The sequence below is a fragment of the Glycine soja genome, chromosome 20, assembly GCF_004193775.1.
Source record: "Glycine soja cultivar W05 chromosome 20, ASM419377v2, whole genome shotgun sequence".
Classification (NCBI taxonomy): domain Eukaryota; kingdom Viridiplantae; phylum Streptophyta; class Magnoliopsida; order Fabales; family Fabaceae; genus Glycine; species Glycine soja.
In genome coordinates, this window is record NC_041021.1 from 44,416,097 (window position 1) to 44,439,135 (window position 23,039).

The window sequence follows — 23,039 nt, forward strand, 5'->3', positions numbered from 1 at the left end:
ACATTAATTTAGAGTTAATTATAATTTCCATTAGTAAAATATTTATTTTATTTATATTTGAACCAATAGTGTTTCAGATATTTTTATTGTTACTCATCATAATTTTATAATCTTATATTTTATTTTTTAAAATATTCAATAAAAAAATATTTAAATTTTATAAATTTAATGGTTAAGGTCGATAATATGTATTATATAAATTTTTTTGTTTTAAATATGCCTTGGTTTATGTCAATTTTCATATACTTAAAACTCGTAAATTTTCATTTCCTTTACTTATATTATTGATTAATTGATTAGGTTGAATTGTTGAAATGTTTTAAACTTTCTTTTGTTTCAAACTATTTAGATAATTATGCAATTATTTTTTTATAAATTATATTATATTAAAATAATTCATTTAAATAATTTTCGCGACAATACTATTTCATTTCATGCATAACACAGACACTTCTTTTAGTTTCTTATTTTTCTTCTTTATTTTTCTCACTTAATTACCTTGTTTACTTCTTCTTCTTATTTTCTTTCTTCCAAGCAAACAATTGAGTTGCAGCCTGTGGTAGAGAGGAATTAGGTAAAAATGGTAAATGGAAATAAAATAATGTAAGATATGTTTGATGGAAGAAAAATAGATGGAAATAATTTTAAAAATGATTAGACGTATTGCATTATTTTTCACTCATTTTTTTCTATTTTTTTTCAACCAAACACCTTTAATTTTTCTCTTATTTGCTTCTTTTTTTAGTATATCCTATTTCTCTTTTATCTACTAAACAGAGCCTTGAAGTCTCCAAAAATAAAAAATCTCACATTGTAGTATTTGATATAATGAAAGTGAAAAGAAAGAATAAAAAGTGAGTGGAAGTGGTGTTTGGTGAGTGATTGACCCTTTTGGATTTTTTTAGAAACTTATTTTCATGCACAGGATGCACGCGAAGGAAAAAGCACCTGAAACATCAAAATTCAATTGCTGGTCTCGTCCAACTGTTTACTGTTCGCTCGCAGCGTCCGATCAATTTTGCTCCAAACAGCAAATCAATTTTGCTAGTTACTGTTCACTGGACTTTACATAATTGTTCACGTAATAGACACAATCATATAAAAAAATATATGCATTTTACATATACACCTAATTATACAAATGCATAACATATATCTATTAACATCTAATTATACAAATTCATAACATATATCTATTTTACATCTAATCATCCTTCAAGTTGACCTCACATGTTAGGTACTCAAATTTTCGATTTGACTTAAAAGCATCCACAATACATAATTATTTATATGAATTATTTATTTTAATTTTATAAATTTTATAATTTCACATAAATTTAAACATTTTACATAATTTACTTTAATATTAAAATTATTAAAATGAGTGGTTAAATTTATTGTACAGGTTCTATAATTGTTTAAAAATATATACTATTTATGGTATAATGTTGTTAAGTTATGACTATTTATATAAGATATTATTCTTATATAAGTATTTTCATATCATTTACTTCAATAGAAAAAAAAGTAAATGATACTTAAAATCAAAGTATTTTCACTATTGAATATGTTTCTAGTCCTCATATTGATAATATGTTTTTTTAACCTATTTTAAATATCAGATTAAAAAAAAGGACCCAAAAGGGTGATCAGTTACTCGTATTTGGTTGAGTGGAATAAGAGATTAATTGTTGAAAAAAAATTATGGGATCCATTGTTAAAATTTTTTTTCCCTTAAATGAGAAGAAAAACAAAAAAATGAAGAATATATTTTTACACATTCTAAAACACCCCTATATTGATTATTTTGATATCCCCTTCTCGCATGGTTCCTTCATATCATGCTCAAACTGAGTATGCCAAATCAAATTGATTGTGTAATTTTGCATAATAGGTTTGAGCAATGCTATACCAAACAAAATTATTATGCACGAAATGCTCCTCGTTTGTTTTTGGTTGGTTAACAATTAATTAAAAATTAAAAAATAAAAATACAAATCATGGAATAATCGTTGATTGAACTTTTGTGCAAATTGATTTTCGTACTATCCAGCAATTTTCAATCGATTTTCCTGATATTTTATGCGTTGCATAATTGGGTCCTTGAGCACTTTTTTTTAGGCAACTCAAGCTTAAATGCATCGACTATATTGTACCCTTTATAAAAGCATACAAGCTGCTTCATGGTTGAATAATAATAATAATAATAACAATTATTATTATTGAGAGAAAAATATTATATATCATGAACCACAGTTTATGATATATAATAAATTTTTTAACTTTTAAAATAATTATATTAAAATAATTCAAATAATATGATTGGTTGTATGCAGTATAAAATATATATGAAAAAATTAACTTTAGTAACCAATCAATTTATATGTAAATTTTAAAAATTTATCACTAAAATTTTATTGATGCTCATATTAGTGATGAATATTACATATTCGTCACCAAATTTAGTCACTAATAAATTATTTTCTTATATTAACTGATTTATACTATAAATATATAAACATTAAATTCTTTTTTATTTTATTTTATTTCATCTCATATCAATCAAATAACTTTAATTTTTAATATATATATATATATATATATATATATATATATATATATTTCTCTAACTTATTCGCTTCATTTTTTTTTCACAATCAAAAACATATTTATAATGACTGTTATTACAAAAGAAATATCCTGCGGTTTTAACCTGCTGACTTGACTAATAATCTGATTCTAATATCGTTACATGGTTATTGGTTAATGGATTTAAAAGGCATAATGATAAAAGATGTGTTAGAGACAACAGCTGAAGACACGGTTCCACTTCTGCTATACCCATTTCACATCAAGACAATTTAAGCTAACAATCTCGTACTCTTGCGAAGAAAGCGATATTAATCTTCTACCACTTGGCCAAGTCTTTGAAGAAGGATCAAGTGGATCCCTTTCTTTCCATTTTTGAACAAGGACTCAAAACATTTGGTCAGATTCATTGATCCATGCATTCTTTATTTGGCTTTAACTCCATCGTTAGGATTTGAATGCGTTGTTATAACTTCAAAGTTTCTTGTTTTGTTGTTGTTGCTCATCTGTTAGGGTTGCTACTCTTTAAGAAAACATGTACAATTAATTTAATTTTCTCTCGTATGTTTTAAAGTAAGATCATGCTTGTTCTGTTTGTGGGAGTTTTCAATGAGCCAATACAATGCATGTAATTTGAATCTGCCTTTTCAAACAACCGATCAACGTCGGGCTAGAAGGTATAAACAAATTAAAGAACACCCATGATTTGCATTTTTTTTAATATATATATTTAGATGTCAAATAAACAAAGAACACGAGTCTGGAATGTGTGTATCTAAACACACTGAAGAAAATCTTGCCATTTAACCTTCTCCAAATTTTGTAATTTAATGCTTGATCGTACAAATTAATTCTGCCATACGAAAACTAAATTTTTAAATTTAACATTTATCAAACAGTTTCGTACATAATATATCCGTACCATATGCCATTACTGGATTTAAATAGTTTTATATTTTTAGTTATTATTATTTTCTGAGATAAAAAAATATTTTCAGTCCCTCTAAAATTTATAATGTTTAATTTTATCCTTCTAAAAGATTTTGTCTCTCTAATTTTCATATACACTCTTTTTTATCCTTCTAGTAGTTCAAATAGCGATTTAGAAGAGACGATAATACATAATTTAGATTTTAGATGGCACTTAATCACTTGGATTCACCCAAAGTGATGCATCACAAACGGATAAAAACCCTCTTTAGTTACTGAACATCTCTAGTAGGAGAGAAAAAAATTCAAGGAGGTTTGTGGGCTCCACCATGTCCCTTGAGTCTTTCTATATCTCACTCGAAAGGTCTAGTTGGAGAGGAATTAGATCCATCTCAAACATGAATGGCCTTGCACAGGACGTTAACCATGCCATTTGATATGATGTTTAGACAAAATATTTTTTTTAGTTTTTTATTCGATTTGATAATTTTTATTTTTAATCTATTATTATACTGTAAAATTTATTAATTGAACTTACATATGTTATATTATTTTAAAATGTTTTTTATTAAATTTTGGTTAACATATTTTAGTTATTTTTTTTACTTCTATTTACTATTATTATAAAATAACATTACCTCTTTTTATAGCATAATAATAAATTATACATCACTTGATATAGGGATGAAACGAGGAAAAATTATCAAAAAATTTAATACATGTTAAAGAAAATTAAAAAAATGATTAATTTTTACTATTAATAGTTGCATTAAATTTTGTTAAATAATAAATAATGTTTCATAGATCTTTTAAAAGTAAAAGCAACAATAAATCGAAATCATTTACTTTTTTTATTAAAATTTTATTCATGATCAAATTTACAAACTTGTGGTGAAATTTTTGAATTTTATGATATAAGATGGTGAAATATATCAAAATTATTGACTTATTTATTCTTAAAGAATGAAGAAGGAGTTTTTTAAATTGTCATACTTTAGTTAAAATTAATTTATCATGGCTAAAACTAATTTATCGACTAAATTTTAAATATTAAATCCTTAGATAACAATAAATAAAATTATTTGTTAAACAAATTAAAATCAATTAAAAACAAAATTATTGTGTAACGTATATCTATAAAGAAAAAAGACAATTAAAAGAAATTAAATAAGCAATCCAAATCCGGTATATCGATCAATCGATAAAATTTATTATATATTTTATATGTTTTGAATTTTGATTAGACAGAAAATATATAAAATAAACGGATAAAGTATATTTTTTTGGTTTAGAAAAAATATATTAATAAAGTATATTAATATGGAGATATAGGATGGGTTAAAAGGTTAAGAAAGAGGAAAAGAGGGGGGAGGCAACTGCCCCTGTTTGAGTGCAAGTAGTTCTATCCCAGATTTGATATTTAATCCTATTTATACATATTTTTTAACCTATAAAAATAAAATATGTATCTTGATTATAAAAAAAATAAAATATTATAAAATATTTAATACTTATTATTAATTATCAAAACAAAAATCACATATTACAAAATTATTATAAAAAGAAGTACATTATAAATCACATTGTAATTATTAAAATTTTAAAATAATACTAACTATATAATGTTAAACATAAATTAAATAAGATTGATATAATTTTAATATGTGGTTGATTAGGTTTTTATAAAAAAATAAAAAATCAAATCAAATCACAAAAAAATATACAGTTTTTTTTTTTTTACTTTTCAGTTTAACATATTTTTGATTTTTTTAATTAGTTTAACAATTTATAAATGATTTGGTTTAATTTCGAATACCACTATGTTGTTGGATGTCAACACTTTTTAAAATTGATTCTAGTACCTGAATCTCTTTTTTTAAACGAAGAACTTTTAATAAAAGTTTTCTCAAATTAAAGAAATTTTAAAGATTGTTTTATCCTTTTTCTTCAATCTCTTTTTTTTTTTTTTTGCAATTTTGTTCGCGGTCTCATCCTGATTTTGAGTGGGATAGAGGCTTTATCTTATAGTTGGGGAAAGAGGCATTCGGTATCTTTTTACCATCTTTTGTTAACTCTATGTAAAATAGAAGTGTGGAGAGAGAAAAAAAATCGTATAAAAAATGGATAAGTGGAGAGTAGTGAGTGGTTAAAATAGATAAAATAAATGTGATTAAATTTGATTGGCCCTCAACTGAACTCAACGATAAAGTTAGTAGAACTAAACATGATATGTTATTTTGTTTATCGGGTTACAACTTACAACACTCTCTTATTCTTTGACATATGTACAAAATTCTCCTTTCCATGACTTTTTTTTTTTTAATAAAAACATTTGACTAAGTCGTCTACCTTTCTGAAATGGTCTTTTTTTTATATGCTTGCAATTAAGACAAACAACCATTTAAAAGCATTTATTGCTGATGCACAACTCCGGGATGCTATTCTCACTAATATATTTAATTTCGGGGGTTTAACCATTCAAATTTGAAGCAGCAGAGAGCCCATTCCCAGAATAACCAACTGAATAAGGTTTTTGAAGCACTTTATCGAAAGCAATTTCTACATGTAAATAAGTAATGACTTCAACTTATTTATCACAGACCTCTTTAAGAACCGTATTTCCACATACAAGTAGTGATTACATAGATATTTAATACTACAAGCAATAACTTCATGTCAAGATTCCAAAATAGAATATAAACATCTAATTACTTAATCATAAGGTACAAAGGGAACTCATGATATTAAATCAAAGAAAGATTATCAGTCATTTATATTTACTTTTATACACATTGCATTGGACGAGACAGCATTAGCCCACTAAACTCCTCACGGAACAGAAACAGTTGAAAACTTCTAATTGACCAAACAATTTAGTTCCAAAAAAGAGAAGGTTCATAATCAATCTTACTCAAGAGCCATTAGTCTGATTGCCAAAATAACTTTACATGAGAGTTGTTGAGAGAAAAGAACTTCTTTAAGACCTTAACAATCACCACCATACCAGGCCTATTCTTGGTTTGAAGAAGACCCTTGTTGGTCTTGGCAACTGTTAAGGCTGTAGTAGCACATCTGAATTCAACCATCTCCCTTGAAGACGTGGAAGAAAACTCTGTTGCTGAAGACAACTCCTCATTGAAAACCTCCCACAACAAGTCCATTGGAGCCGCTTCATGGTCTACTCTTGTTATTTTCTTTCCATCTTCGACACATGAAAAGCTCTTCCTGTGGCCCTTAGAGATCAATTTTGCTTCAAAGCAATCTTTTTCATCTCCTTTGCTTCCTTCTCTAGGAACTTGGTTGGGATTAGAAGGGTCTTTTGGTGATATATTCCACAGAGGAGGTAAATCAATGCTATATGCACAAGTGCCACCAATTTTGGGGAAGCTGAAGTCTTCTGTATCCATTGGCTTGGCTGCAGCAAATCAACACTGTTTTCGGATATTAGAGAGATGAGAATGATGTGTGACTTTGGGTTAGGTTTGTGGGGTGGACTTGGAGCAGGTTTTTGTGTTGGGGAGAGTTTTAGTTCAACTGCTGCACAAAGGTACACTTGTTGTTCACTACATATTAAGAATGAGGTTCATTCATCTATTATGAAAGGTTAAACCAATTCACCCATTTTATTCATGATTCATCTACTGTAAAAACAATAATCGGCAGTTGGAACACTAAAAAAAAATTGAGTAAAAGTTGAAAAAATTGATGACTAGGAATCTGGTTTTACCAAGTATTTGAGATCCAACATCGAATAATAATCAAGACTAAATAACGGTATTCCCTTATTTACTGAGACGTATTTTAAATGACAAAATCGTAAAGATCTATAAGTGTAAAAACAAATAATACCTTAAATGCGTTCAACATAACACTGCAGCAGACATAAGCAGAACAATACTATATATGCCTTTAATATGTGATATATGTAAAATGCTAGCTAAAATGCATGGAAGAAGCCTAAGCCTTCCAGGGCTGCACATTGCCTCAGGATTGATAAGAGCAAGTCATTTCTATGATAGTTATTTTTCAAACAGTGGTGTTGACACAATGAGTCATGAAAGGGTGTTGCACAATTAAGTCCAAGACAATTTATTGTTCAATTTCTATGGAGTTGTGTAATGTTATCTCAACTCTCAAGTGCAGTTGGGGCAGGGCTCCACATGGCCACTTGGTCCTCAGTGACACACGGTTTACTTTGATGTGATCGTGTGTAACAGACAAGCTATATTGAATGCATTGATATCAGTATTGACAACAAACATAGTTAAATTGAGAAACTTGATTTAGCCTATGCTTCGGTGGAGATTTGAAAAACACATTTAGTTTTTGAATAAATAGAAAATACAGAGAGAATGAAAGAAACAAAGTTTAAAAATTTTCTTTTCAATTTTTTTCTTTATTTTAACTTAACCTTTTTCTTTTATTCTCTCCCTCGTTTTATTCCCTCTTATCTAAATAAAGGCCAAGAGTTTAGACTAAGTAAGCTTTGTAACCAATTTGTTAAGTAAAAACTATTCTAGGGGGTGTTGCCTTTTTTATTATTATTATTCTCAAAATTTGTGGCCATTAAACAGAGCAATTATTGTAATTTGGCTCCTCCCAATAACTCAAGGCAGCAAATCACGCTTTACGCACAACCAACCAAATTTGAACGGTTTGCATGATTGGCCTGAAAAAAACAAAATAAAAAATGATATCGCTTGTTCCACAAGATACATTCTAGTTTAGACATAGTTATTAAAATCGAATCGGACCGGTGAGTTGGATTGGTTTGATTGAGAGTTGATGTTTAGGACAGTTTGATTAAGATGTAGGATCGAAAATGTAAGTGATCTAATTTGATCCGATTGGATTAAGCAAAACCTAATAATTTGGACCAAATTTATCTGATTTGACTTGATCAATAAAGTTTTTTTTTCTTTTAATTCTTATAACATATTAAATTGTTAATAACTAATTATTAAATGACATATAATATGCTTCTATAATATTATTTTTTATATTGATAACAATATGTAATAATTAATTATTAACATATTGATCATGATATAGTGTAATATTTGTGTTTTATATATCTTCTTCAGACTTATCTATGATCATATGATACCTTTTGTATTTAGTCTTAAAAAATAAGAGTTTTTTTAGTTATTTAATGATAATACCTATAAAATAATTTATAGTAGTAAATGATTATATAATATTTACAATTTGATCATGACAATGAATTGAATTTTTGAGTATAAAAATATGAATTGATCACATTTTGTTAAATATATCATGTATTTTATATATATATATATATATATATATATCAGGTCAACCAAAACCAAAAGCTAACATGGTAAATAGGAAAAAATTGTCCACTGTTATTTATTATTAGTTGAAATCACAAATGAGGTAATGATTGTAGATCTCTTACTAATTTCTTATTAAATAGGATCAAAATATAAATTCCAAATTTATTAAATATTGACTTTAGGTTAGCCTCATTGATTAGCAACTTGAATAGCGGGAAACCAAGAGAAAAATTTTCGTGTAGGTTCTTTTGTACTTTTTTTTAAAAAGCAATTTTTTTTTATTGAAAACAAAATTCAAACACAAGATGTGTCCAAGATTGTCGTCCAGAACGTAGAAGAAAAGATAGAGCCAAAAATATGACTAACCACAAACCTTCCCAAGCAAGCACTATAGGAAATATAAGACATGTATGTACTGCAAAATGCTCCCTTTCCATCGAAGCTTCCCTTGATATATCATATATCCCGTACAAGGAGCCACACACTAGATAAAGCTCCTAGTCAAGACTCAAAACTCTGCATACTACACAATTCTGCATAATTACTAATTGCCTTAATATAATTGAAATTTAAGTGTGTGGTTCTTATGTACTTTTAGTATTGTGCTTTAATTAATATAATTGAAATTTAAGTGTGCTTTAATCGAAGCTTCCCTTATAAGTTTTCACTACACGGATTATTCAAGTAAAACTCTAATTTTAATTGAAAAATAGAATAATATACGCATATCTATGGAATTACGTTCCCAACTAATTAGTGGTATAACATTCCACCTATGCTAGTGAGTCTACATATTATTTGCCTTGAATTTCAGTAGCAACAATTTTGGCGGAACTATTCCGAGCAGTTTTTGTGATTTGATTAACTTCAACTTATACAATCTCTTACTGAAGGGAAATGACCAGAGGAGAGAACTTGGTAAAGTGATAATATTCAAATGTCACGATTCCTCAAACTCATATTCTGTCCACAATGACAGTGCTTATGTGTTATATGAGGTTGTCTTAGATGACTAGCTCCTTTTTAACGTGCTTCATGGAAGAAGCACTTTAGATGATTAAAGTGCTCGTTTGGGTGCCCGTGACCCTACTAAGAAAGTAAGTTGGGAGAAGCATCCCATGTGTATCTTTTGATTCAAAAGTATGTTTGAGGGTTTCAAACAGTGACACAAACATATATTAAGTCTTAGATAAATTTTTGAATAAATACTTACTAGAGAATAAAATAAAATAAAATAAGTTTTTTTAAGTTGAAATTAACTTATGAATTCTAATTTTTATAAAAAAATCTCATTTAACTGCTCATAAAATTTTACGTATAAATTAATTTTAATTTACGAAATAATTTTTTTTCTCCTCAATGTACATATTAAATTTATGCAAACAAAGCATAGTTGTTGGGTAGCTCAAGGTGTCTCTTTTGTGCATGGACTTGCCTCTAGTCCAATACTTCTCTTTGGACTATTACTCAAATCCTTAAAGGACTGAAATCTTCGTAATTGGATGAGGAAATTTAAAATTTTGAAAAATTTTAAATTTTAAGAATTTTAAATATTTCAATTGAAATTAATTTATTTTTAAAATTTTGTGTTTGGATAAAAAAAAATTATGAGGGTAAAAGAAAATGAATGCAAAGAGAAGAGAAAATATGATTGGTGTGCTTCCAAAGAAAAAAATACTGATGCGGCATGAGGAGTCGCAGGGGAGCCGGGACATGACGGTGTATATCACCACACTCGACCACAACATTCAATCAACGATGCAAGGCATGGCTTAGGCCCTCTGCGCCAACAAGCACCTCCATCGCGTGATGGGCATCAATGACTGCTTCCCTGACTGGTGCAGTTCTGTGTGTCCTCTTACACTCGCACCCAATCAACCTTCCGCGAGCTGAGACAGTGTTTCTTGAAGAAGAGGATTATCGGCGTGAGGGAAGAGTCGGGAGTTCGAGAACGAGATTTCGAAAACTTTCAGGTGAAAGAGAGAATGAACGTTATAAAGGAAATACACAAACTTTTTGGAAGGTTTTCTATTAAGAAGATAATTTCAATTTCTCACCTTTTAGAAAGAAATTAAAATTTCACATTTTTAGTTGTTTAAAATTCTGTTTTAAAATCCAAAAATTTAAATTCTTCATAAAAAATATCCAAATAATAAATTTTAAATTAAAGAAATTTAAATTCTCTGATAAATTACCTTCTTTAATTAAAATTCTCTATCCAAACATAATCTGAAAGACAAATTTAACTCTTTACCACAACTAAATAAGTATTTGTAAAGTACACGTAATTATAAATATTATAATATTATATGCACACTTTACAAGACTCTTGCGGTGCCTATTTTTGTTTATAGGAATAAGGTCAAAACCTTACTTATAAGAAATCAAACCTATAATTAATACTGGTTTATTAGTGAGAAAATGAGGTGTATTTTTGTATATTTATTAGTATTTCATCTTTTCACCTTTTTTCTTGTGTTTATTGCAAAAATTGATAAATGCGATTATTATTGTCAATACATAACTAAAAGAAGTTAATCCTCATGAGAATTATTATAAAAAAAAAAACTTAATTTGGATATATACCAGAGATGTTTAGGTGACACTATTATAAAAAAATATTTAACATCAATTTTAAAATCAATATTAAAAATGAAATTTGAAATAAGAAAAGACCAATGTTAAAAATATCTTTATAATATCAGTTTTTTACAAAATTAATGTTGTACAAGATTTCAACATCAGTTTTATCTAAAATTAATGTTAAAAATAGCTATGCAAAATTAGTTTTTTTTTATAAAACTAATGTTGTGTTGTTTCTTTCTACATGTTTTTAGTCAAAACTGATGTAAATTGTGTTTTTTAATATTCATTCTTATTTTATAATAAATCCAACCTATAAATAAATTGTGAAATAGAATTAGAATAATGAATTAAAAAAAACAGAACAAGAACAAGCTACCAGACAAATTGAATGATACAAATATATTCATATCAAATTACGATCAATAAATTACTAATACATTTAGAAACTATATATATCAAAGTATGTATAAAACGTAAACAAGCAAAATTTTTAATATATATAAATATCATGTTTTCAATTTTAGTCCAATCTAAAGCTTTGCTAAATATAAGTTAAACAATTCTAAACATCCTTAAGCATTATATGTTTCAATATATTTAGTACTCCCATATTTTCATGTAGGAACAACTAGCAATATTGGCTCAATTTAGAGTTGAAATAACATGCAGTATAATTATTAAACAAAAACTAATTGTTATTTTAGATTGTGACAACTAGTGATATAACAATTTCCTAATTCAACAATCATGTGTAACTCAATTTCAAGCATCATGTAGTTGAAATTGACATGCTATAGACAAACTATGGTTAGGGGATCATGTATGAGCAAGTAAACTTACCAGATCTGCCACAGGAGCCACCATATCTGCGTCAATATTCATCAATGTTTGGGGTTGAGCGTTGGAGGTAGAGTGCATGAGAGGTTTGGATGAGGAGGAAGAAGGCAGAGCAGAATGGCGACAAGAGTGAGAGCGCGAGGATGGAGGCAGAAAGGATAGTGAGAGTGCGAGGTAGAGAAGCGTGGATGCAAGAGTTGAAAACAGAAGTGAAAACAAGGCTAAGAGGTTTGGGCATGATAGTAGAGTGAGTGAAAATTTTAGATAAACCACAACATCGTAACATTGGTTATGCTATAATCGATGTTGACGAGCATTTATCATTATCGGTTTTTCTCAAAACTGATTTATGTAAAGAATTACAAAAAAAAAAAAAAATTCAACAAAGATGTAAATTAAGAAGGATTGTTTGACAAAATATGACGTGTATTGAACATTGATTTTGAGATAATTGATGGTAGTGAAATCCATTTATTTACAAAAATGCATTGTGCATTTTTTAACATTGATTTTCATATAATTAATGTTAATTTCACGATGTTGAATACATATTTATTGTAGTGTGACCATTATTATTAGAGATAAAAAGTAGTGAGAGTTTAAAATTTGGCATTAACATGCATGATCTTGCTGAAATTGAACATGTCATGCTAAAGTTAGCATGATCTTACAAAATTGTATGTCCATGCAAATTAACATGATTTATGGCAATGAAATCATCTAGTGTGGTTGTACAACTTAAATAACATCTGATGTGAGTTTGGTTTAAACTCTGCATCTTTCTTATATAATGTCTCAACATACAATCATACATTCTCCCTTCCTTTAGAGTCATTGTGTATTCTCCCCCATGAACGGTCAAAGTCTTAAGCAAGAACTTGAAGTCTCATTAACCATAGTACCATATCTATTTTGTTTAAAGAGACTTCTTTCATTATGATAAATTTATGTTAGTGTAATTTGTTCATAATTATGTATAACAAATCAATAGTTAGGTATTCGGGTGGATCTTTGTGTTGAACTATATGTTTCTTAGTTTTAATAAAACTTGTTTCTTATCCTTTTATTGTTTTTGAATGATATGTTTTGAGTTGATTACTCTCAATATAATATTGGTTAATTAATTAAATAATCAATTATAATATTGTAGTTGCTTGATGAAATTATATGAGAATTAAAGTTAAAGGATGAAGAGGATATTTTTACATCAATCAATTCTTAACAAGTGTGGTAGTTCTTTATGTTTTTCTCAATTGTTGCATTGCATAATCATCAAGGTAGTAATATAGGATAAACAATATGGACAATGCATAATAATTGAATACTAATACGTTAAAACATCTAATTGACAATTAAGAAAAAAAAAAGTTTGAACAATCTTAATAACCTCATGGTAAAAACCAAATGCCTTAGACTTTTCATACTTAAAATGTTACTTATAATTTACTTTGCCTCCTTTTGCATTTATGAATGCAATCCAATCTATTATTGTTATTTTATTATTAATATAAATTATGTCTAAATTTCATTTTTAGTACTCTTAGAATATGTGTTTTTTTTTTCATTTTTTTCTTTCTTACTTTTTCTATATCTTTTTTTTCCAACCCATATCCAATCATACTCTTTTCATTTTGTTTTCTTAATAAATAAAAAATTGGACATAGATATAAGTCAATCCGACAAAATTTTACTTATAAGGTGAGGATTACCCAAGCTTTATAAGCTTTATTTTATTATCTCTATTCAATACATACCTCTAGTTGATATGAGATTCAACACCACCCTTGAGGTTGTAATTAAGGTAGCCCAAAAAGGTTGCTATTAAGGCGGGATAGGGGTAATAACAATTAAGGCGACTTTCTAATATTGCCTCCCATGCCTAGGGCTACCAACTTGAAGTATGACAATGTAGGTGGGACAACATTGGATATAAGATTAATACCATCTTAGAATTTGTACTTTAAGTCATAGCTAATAAAGGTATAAAAGAATGTCATTGATGAACTCGAATGAAGAAGAAGAGATAGCTTGTGAAGGATGCTATTGAAATAGAAAAAATATCTTATGAGAGAATGAATCAGGATTGTGATTATTATTTATTTAAGAGTACAAAGTATTTTACAATACTTAAGGATTTGGATTTTTCTTCACCACCTTCACACCCTACTAACTCTAATACCATAATAAAGGTATGAGAAAGAATGTCATTGATGAACTCGAATGAAGAATAAGAGCTAGCTTGTGAAGGATGCTATTAAAATAGAGAAAATATCATATGAGAGAATGAATCAGGATTGTGATTATTATTGATTTAAGAGTACAAAGTATTTTCCATTACTTGTATACTCTCTATAACTATCATAACAGAAATCTAACCACCTCTAACTAATTACAACAAACTTAGTTAGTTAGGTAACTAACAACTAATTCAAGTTACACTAGGATGGTTAATAATAATAGCCTTGAGTTTTTCTCTTGGTTATTTAGGTGGTCTAATCTTGTTGTTGAAAAAGTGTGTAAATCTCTACATTCCACAATTCATATATGCTTTCTTGGAGGAGTACCAATGTTGATCAACCTTTAAATGATAAGATCATTGATGATGTTCTTTTGCAACTCTATGGCCAAGGGATGAAGCATTTATGCATAAGTGGATTTTATAGTTTTACACAAAACATTTTAAAGAGTCGAGGATTTTGGGTGTTGATGGTCAGCTACTACAACACTCTCACAAATCACACTTTTATCGTAGGAAAAGTTGTATTTATCATGGGAAGATATCTAGCCATGAAATTAAAGTTTGTCCATAGTGCTAAAATTTAAGGGGGCATTTCAAGTTATGTAATTTTATCCCCGAGAATAACATTCCTGAGTGTTTTAAAAAGTTGTGTTTGGTTAGTAATTAAGATTACTAGTAATCTTTCTTTATATTCTTGAGAATAACTAAAAGACTAATATATGATTGTCAAACATAGAGTTGTCAAGAGGTGAGGCACACCATTGTAGTTAGTGGGGTCACTGCATCGATCACAGTTTGTTAGGAGACATTCTTCGACACACACCCTTTTTGAACACTTCCTTTCTATCAGTTGAAATTTATCACAAGATACAAAATTTTCCAAGCCTCACCTCCTAATTAATAAATCATTTCATGATTTTGTAGTCGTAAATAAATTTTAAAAGGAGTGCGTTAATAAACCAATAAATTAGCACTCATCGAGGAGGAAACAGTATTCTACCCTTCTTGTTCTAAGAATCTAGTCTAATGTTCAGAAATGAAAGATGGACACATTGGGGCATATAAGTTGGTTGTTTTTCATGAACAAAGTTAGGGCGTGTGTCAAAAGTATCCTGTGGAAGTCTTTGTAGAAAATAGTATATTTTGAAGTTGTATGAAATGTTGGATGTTGTTGAATTTGTGTGACATTCTTGGTATTTGATCTCGAAAGTGGGATGCATTTAATGGAGATTTTCTGATTGTAGAGAAAGTGGAAAATGGCTTCATTTGTGTTTCAGAAGCTACTACAATATCCTACAAAAACCAAGTTGATTATCATGGTTATCAATTGCCTACTGCAAAATATGAATTCTCAATTGCACAATACACTATGATTATGAGGAACTACATATAGAGCTGTGAGGGTTGTGTTTTATAATGTCACATTATGTTATAGCTGTAATGCATAATTAGTTTGAAAGTTTGGTGCTTAGACTTAAAGCCAAAATCCAACTTTTAAGATATCTAAATAATAAACAAATTAATTAAATCAACCACTTGCTAATAATTCCTGTAAGACGATTTTAAATGTCCATCTTTATTACTTATCCTGCATTGTTCAATTGCAACACAAATTACTTGTCACTTGAGCCGATAAATACTACTATAGTACATTGGATAATGTTTTCTATCCATGCAAATCAGTCCAGGAAAAAAAACGAACTTGTGAACGAGATAAATACTCCCATGGGATAAACTTGTTAGCTAATTAAAAAACATAAAAATAGTTTATTTATTATATAGACAAAAACTTTCTAAAACCAAAATAATAACACAAATAGCTTGTTTTAAGTAACCAAATTGACTGCGTATTTACTCTTTCACATTTTTTTATTAACCTTCGAAATTTCTGGACAGAGGTTTTTCCATTGAAAAATATTCAGTAATGAAACAATACCAAGTTTCCCTCAATTAAGTGCAATCAGATCTTTTTTTAGTCTTTGCCATCGAATCAAAATGTTATGACAATCATATTGGATCAGCAATTTTCTTCATCACTAACCTTTCCTGGTTCCATAACATAATCAACGTTCAATCCTTATAGTTTCACTTTTCAAGATTTAGAATCCAAAAATAAGCTTTAAGCTTACATAAATAATTAACATTATTAGACAGTAATGAACATCCCAAAAAACAAAAAAAAATAAAATCAGGCAGCATTAAAGAAAAATGTAAATGGCATATTCGATATCATTTTAAGAAACTATAGCTCAGCTTTTCCTATTTAAAACTCTTCTGTTCTTTGCAAAATCCCGAGTGAATAGCAATTGACTCCTCGATTTCTCCTTGTCAACAATTAATAATCCCACAACCATGATGAGAGGAATCATGCCAGAAAAGAAACGCTTTTTCACTGTTAGGAAAATGAGACTAGAAAGTAAGATCTTTGGGGTCCTCAATAATCTGGGACAGGGTTTGCAAGAATGAAGCCAAATCAGCACCATAGATTACTCGATGATCAGCGGTAACATTAACCTGCAAATTTGCATTTCTTCAACTATAATAAACAGAAGTCTGGAACTGGATTTACATTTTTCTAACAATAAATAAGTCATACTCCTAGATACACAAATGTTTGGACTCTCATACCTGCATTTGGTTCTTCATGCCAATGCGACCATCCTTTGTAGCCACAACAGTGGGCTCGGATGCTCCAACAGCCATTATTGCTCCCTACACAAATAAATCCATAGAATGATCATTTTCGTGTGACCCATCACTGTTCTAATTGGAACAACTAGTCAATCTCTTGCCATATTTGAACACAAGTAAAACACTCACAGTTCCAGGTGGCAGAATAGCATCAAAGCGATCAACGCCAAACATTCCCAGATTGGACAGAGTGAAAGTACCTATAAAAAAATAAAAGCAATCAGTGGGGGCTGGAAAATATCAGAATCAGAGTCCCTAATTTGGCCCAATTGGATTCAACCATAAGATGGACTAAGGCAACAACAGCACCATGAGTTCCAGTGGTTCCATCAAATTGCAAACAATATCCAGAATAATAAGAGAAAGTAAGGTCAATAATTCTATGTAGTGGCAAAAGGAGCAGTTAGAAATCCAATATTAATTAAACTGAATTTGAAATTCAAATGGCAAGAGAACTGATAGAATGTAGAACATTCAATTACAGCAGTATAATGTCTGATTAATGGGTGGGTGGGGGGAGGGGGGGACTCCCAAAGTTTATAAATATGTTTCTTGTACTCAAGTAAAGTCAAACCTGAGATTTTAAGATGGTTTAACTACTCTCCGGGTCCCTGGACCTTTACCAAATTTTTAATTGGGTCCCTGAACTTTATTTGGAATTAAAAAACAAATAAAAGTTCAGAGATTCCAATTGAACAAAAAAATAGTCCAGGGATCTATTTATAAATGAAAAATAATTCAGGATATAATTAAAAAAAATACTTAGGCCAGTATTCTCACCTTTGCAAGCCAGTAATCTCACTTCTAAAGGTTCTAAACTTGGTATTCTTAGGTTCTTCAACTAGTTTAGAACCTGCAGGGGTGAGCATACTGGCCTGCAGAGCTTTGTATTTTTTAATAAGGTCCCAGAACTATATTTCATTACCTTTAAAAAAAGGAACTATTTGTCTCTTTTAAATAGGTCCCTGAACGTTTTTTTTGTTTCAATTGGGTCCTTGAACTTGTATTTGTTTTTTATTTAGGTTCCTATCGAACCTAATTAAAAAATAAATACAAGTTTGGGGATCCAATTAAAACAAAAGAAAGTTAAAGGACCTAATTAAAAATTTGATAAAAGTTCAAGAATCCACAAAGTAATTAAACCTTTTAAGATTGGTGAGAAAGAGGGAGTTTAATATTCTAGACATTATACCAAAGTTGTGCAGTTTAGGTATCTTGGATCCATCTTGGTAATTATTAGAGCAAAAAATGAGTGAAGTGAAGAAAATAGGGCTGTGGTGGATGAGGTAGACATATGAGAAAAGAAAACTCAGACTTGGACTCGTAAGATCTATTGAGGAGATTGCCAAAAGCCCAAAACTCTCCTAAGTGATTAGGTTATGTAAGAAGATCAATGGAAACTCTCGTGAGTAGTATATTAGAGTGGATCAAATGAAAGAGAGTACAATTAAAATTGGTAAAAGAACTAAGAAAACAAGGAAATACTGTTTAAAAGACCTTCTGCTAAATTATTTTACCAAAACTTTGGTCATTGAAAGAGTCTGATGGCCTCAATTAATATATCATCCACATGGTCGACCTAGCTTAGTAGGATAAGGCTTTGGTTGTTGTTATTGTTTTTAAATTGTAAGTTCTTTTTTATTCTCTCCAACTTGTTACTGATCGCACATTGCTGTTGAATAATGATGGCCACAGTATCACTCAATTTCAGGTTCTCTCTTCATTGAACTTTTCACATCTTGATTCTGATTATAATCAATTATAAGTTTGCAACAAAAATCGATTATAGATTATTGAAATAATCTAATTTTCATAGTTGTCCCAAATAGTAAAGCCCCCATCACGGCCAGATAATAGAACAGAAATCCTCCACTCACAAAATTAACAACTCTAGGTCATATTTCTAGCCACATCAACCCTCCTGCTCAGTCTTTCAACCCAATTTATTCTTCCGACCTTAAAGCACTCATTACAATTGTAAACCTTAAAAAATGCTACAATGGAACATTAGAACCCTCCAGAAAACTGATCTGCACAGATTTTCTGGCATCATACCGAACTTTGCCTCACACTCAGAAAGAATTTTGAAAAGCACTCAGATCCAATCCTCAGCTTTGCCAGTAAAGTACCCATTATAGTTATAAGTTATAACCTTATTCTTCAATGATATGTTGATTATCAAAGCTTGACTTTAATTATTTATAATTGGATTTATGAAAAACCTGTAAACATTAACATTAGTCCAGAAGTTCCACAAATTACATTTAATGCCTATCTTATCACATTCCATGCCTAAAACTAACCGTTCAAATATAAAGCACATGACAGATGTATAAAGTTGGTGTTGCATATTCATTAATTTCACAGTTGCTGGTGAATCCATCCAAAGAACAAAACTAAGTAGGTTGTAATCCATCAAAGCATCCCAATCCAATTTTCAAATTGGAATTAACTTTAGACACATCAGGCCACAACAATCATGAACTTGAACTCCACTATTTCCATTCATTTTTAAAACCACTGGGCTATTTTTTTCTTTTGGACAAAGATATCTCATGCATGTAGTGATAGACTTCTAATGAAATTAATGTTAAGTCAACTATCAATATCCCTAGTGCCTGCCAACAATTTTTAAGGATTCAATTTTAAATTGGAAAATCCATTCATTAATATACAAAAGAAACCCAATAAAATACAAGTATGTAATTGCTGTACCAGTGTTGTATTCATGAGGTTGAAGCTGCTTCGCTCTGGCCTTATCAACCAACTCCTTCCACTTTCTTGACAATGAATAGACATCAATCTACAATATACATCAAATATACCATTTTACAATAAAGAACCATCTTATATTAGAAAAGTGGGAGATGGGGGGACTAGAAGCTGCTTAAACTAGAGTATTGGAAAACCTTATCAGCACCCTGAAGCACTGGTGTAATCAGTCCACCATCTATAGCCACAGCAACTGCAATATTGATGCTGCTATTATATGTAAAGCTATTACCATCTCTACAACTAGAGTTCATAACAGGGTGTTTAACAAGTGCAAGTGCAGTAGCCTTAGCAAGCAACGCTGTCATTGTGACTCCCTTTGACTTAATCTGAAATTTTATAAAATAGATTCAATCAATAGACAGATATTAACAGTTTGGGTATGAATCCGGAAGTTCAAGGTACTCATAGAAATCATTTGAAAAACTGAAGATATCAGATTATCATAAACTGTCAGCAGCATGTTCAAATAACATGTGATATTAGACACAGTTTGCTGAAATCTCAAAAGAACCAATGTGATATTCATCTAATAACCATCACAATCATATGATATGCTATTGTCTTTGTGATAGAATATTCACATTTAGTACTACATACAAACTACAAAGTTTGTGAATTCCCGTTTTTCTTCACCATTATTTTGAGCTCAATGCTAATCTCTAAAGGCAGCAATGTGATTGCAACATCAAACAACAACACAGGAAAACCAAAAACAAGCATTGAAAAGAAAACCAACATTATCCATGTGATTTAGTCAACTAGTACGGCAACTAAAACAACCACCCTCAATGGAGTCAATGCATTGCACATTCAAAGCTCACCTTCTTGTACAAGGCATCGAGTGCATCCGTGGTGATGGTGTAACCAACTCTGAAAGTGGGAACCGCCAAACTCTCCGCCATGTTCCTACTCACAGCACTCTGCATTGTGGTGAAAGGCACCACGGATCCCAACTCTACCCCGGCAGGTGCTGCACTCTTCCCCAGTGCTGGTGCTACCGCTGCTGCAACATTCCCTGCAGCTGCAAATGCCTCAACATCTTTAGCCACAATCCTTCCCATCGGTCCAGTCCCCACAATCCTCCCCAACTCCACCTGTTGGAAAACATGTCAAGAGCCCAAAAAAGCAGAGAGAGTTGAAAGAATCAGTATGTGTAGAAAATGTGAGTGTGATACAATGAGAAAAGCTGTTACAATTAGGCTACATATATCAAACAAAATGTTATCTTGTTTGGATTATTTTCTTCGCAAACACTTATAGGATAAGAAAATAAGAAGGCAAAACAAATTAAACTTGTCATGCAAGTTGAAATGAACTTTTTCTCTCCAACTTTTATAAAAGTTCTCCAATTTAACTTCTCTAAATGCTGAAGTGTATAAGTTAATTTTAACTTACGAAAAAAGTTTGATTCATTTAACTTTATAAAATGATCATGGAGAGGCCTAAATATCTAACTATAAAAGCACCTTCAACTCCTTGGCGAGCTTCTTCGCATAAGGTGAAGCAACAATCCTCTTCCCTCCCTCCGAAGCAGGATGACTGGACGCTACGACCGGAGCTGCAACCGCCGCCGCGACGGGCGCCGCAACCTTTTCCGGTTGAGATTCCACCGGCGGTGCTGGTGCAGGTGCAGTTGCAGGTGCGGGTGCGGAAGAGGAAGAGGAGGAGGAAGAAGCTTTGGACTTGGCTTGAGGAATCTCGTCCTCGGTCTCGGCGAGGAAAGCGATGGGAGATCCGACGGCGGCGACGCCGCCTTCCTCGACGACGATTGCGGCGAGGTAGCCGTCGTAGAAGGTCTCGACGTCCATGTCGGCCTTGTCGGACTCGACGACGACCACGCTGTCGCCCTTGGAGAGCTTGTCGCCTTCGGATTTGGTCCACGAGACGATTTTGCCCTCCGTCATGGTGGAGCTCAGTGCCGGCATGAAAATCTCCCGGATCTTGGCCCGAACGACGAGTGGAGTGGTCGTTTTGCGGTGGGGAATGGGGGCGGCGCGGCGGAGCGCGGAGGAGGAAGGGATAAAGGGAGTGTGGAGAAGGTGAGCCATCATTGGATTGAATGAGAATGGAATGAAGAGAAGAAACGAAATGATATGTGTGTTTATGAAGTGTTAATTAAGTCCTCGAATTCATCGAAAGAAGACGGAGGTTCCAACTCTAACCAAAACCAACCACCATAGCCCCCAATGTTAGTAACGTTGCATTCTAGTGCTAGTGTTATTCACTGCTCCGACCACATCACCGCATGTAACCTCTTAACCTAACATTTTTATTTTCTACGTTGGATTGTGGATGATCCTGTTATGCTCTCGCCAATATTCTTCTTAAATTCTTATGCAGATAAATGTTTCATACTTGAACTCAGAAATTACGGTATGTATAATTGTTAAAACGCTTAATTATATTTTTTAATTTTTAACGAATTATACTTCCATCAATTTAATTTAACATATTTTATATTAACTTTTAAAAACTTGCAGATTTTATCTCTCAATCATTTTATATACCATAAGTATTTTTTTATTGGAAACATTCATGGTCGGATATTGATAATTAAGTAAATTTAAATATTTATTATTATATACTTCAATTAATTTTAATCTTTTTATTTAACAAAATTGCCAAGTAAAACAATTTGACCTTAATTAAGTATTTAAAATTTAAAAAAAAACTACTCCTCTAGAGTTAATTATATGCAACAAAAAATAAGTTTAATAGACTCAAATATAAATAAAATTTAAATTTTAACTAAAATTATCATATTTGATGATATTATCCTAAAATATAATTGACATTATATTTTTAATAACTTTTTTTATTCTTATATCATTTTAAATGAAAAATATTTTAGAAAAAAGTGTTTTTTAATGTAATTAATAAAATTTAATGATATCAATCAACTTTTTCAATTAGCGCAAAAGTTAATTAATATTATTTATATCAGAGTTCAAAAGGAGTATCTTATTACAAATACATATTATACATTTGTTTAATTTGCAAAATTATGCTACTAGATAAACACATACGGATCCAAAAGTGTGTCAAAAGAGGGGTTCAAATTTTTTTTACATAATTATTTAAATATTTAACTTCAA

General features: G+C 30.3%; 2 protein-coding genes across 4 annotated transcripts; both read right to left on the reverse strand.

Annotated features, from left to right (window-relative positions):
• Positions 1–6,201: 6,201 nt before the first annotated feature.
• On the reverse strand, positions 6,202–7,619 carry LOC114402710. 3 transcript variants are annotated; one of them, XM_028365367.1, is made up of 2 exons: positions 7,369–7,619; positions 6,202–6,950 (listed from the first exon to the last, which is right to left on the reverse strand). In XM_028365367.1, the coding sequence occupies exon 2, from the start codon at positions 6,924–6,926 to the stop codon at positions 6,441–6,443; it is 486 nt and encodes a 161-aa protein (XP_028221168.1). In that variant the 5' UTR covers positions 6,927–6,950; positions 7,369–7,619; the 3' UTR covers positions 6,202–6,440. The 3 variants fall into 3 exon arrangements, with proteins under 3 accessions (XP_028221168.1, XP_028221166.1, XP_028221165.1); XM_028365365.1 differs by having other exon boundaries at positions 6,202–7,056; positions 7,369–7,602; XM_028365364.1 differs by having other exon boundaries at positions 6,202–7,082; positions 7,369–7,602.
• An 8,871-nt stretch (positions 7,620–16,490) lies between these two features.
• LOC114403191 (dihydrolipoyllysine-residue acetyltransferase component 5 of pyruvate dehydrogenase complex, chloroplastic-like) lies at positions 16,491–22,265 on the reverse strand. The gene is made up of 7 exons (XM_028365987.1): positions 21,411–22,265; positions 20,766–21,038; positions 20,079–20,270; positions 19,885–19,972; positions 17,299–17,369; positions 17,107–17,190; positions 16,491–16,992 (listed from the first exon to the last, which is right to left on the reverse strand). Exons 1-7 carry the CDS (start codon positions 21,993–21,995, stop codon positions 16,888–16,890), a joined length of 1,398 nt encoding a protein of 465 aa, XP_028221788.1. The 5' UTR covers positions 21,996–22,265; the 3' UTR covers positions 16,491–16,887.
• Between the last annotated feature and the right edge of the window lie 774 nt (positions 22,266–23,039).

What these genes read in the sequence shown, in the direction of transcription:
- LOC114402710 (XM_028365367.1), bottom strand. Translation starts at nt 6,926, where the DNA reads ATGGATACAGAAGACTTCAGCTTCCCCAAAATTGGTGGCACTTGTGCA.
- LOC114403191 (XM_028365987.1), bottom strand. Translation starts at nt 21,995, where the DNA reads ATGATGGCTCACCTTCTCCACACTCCCTTTATCCCTTCCTCCTCCGCG. An exon ending in TCGATGCCTTGTACAAGAAG is followed by an intron (nt 20,271 to 20,765) that starts GTGAGCTTTGAA and finishes ATAAAATTTCAG; the next exon opens with ATTAAGTCAAAGGGAGTCAC. An exon ending in TGCTTCAGGGTGCTGATAAG is followed by an intron (nt 19,973 to 20,078) that starts GTTTTCCAATAC and finishes TGTATATTGTAG; the next exon opens with ATTGATGTCTATTCATTGTC.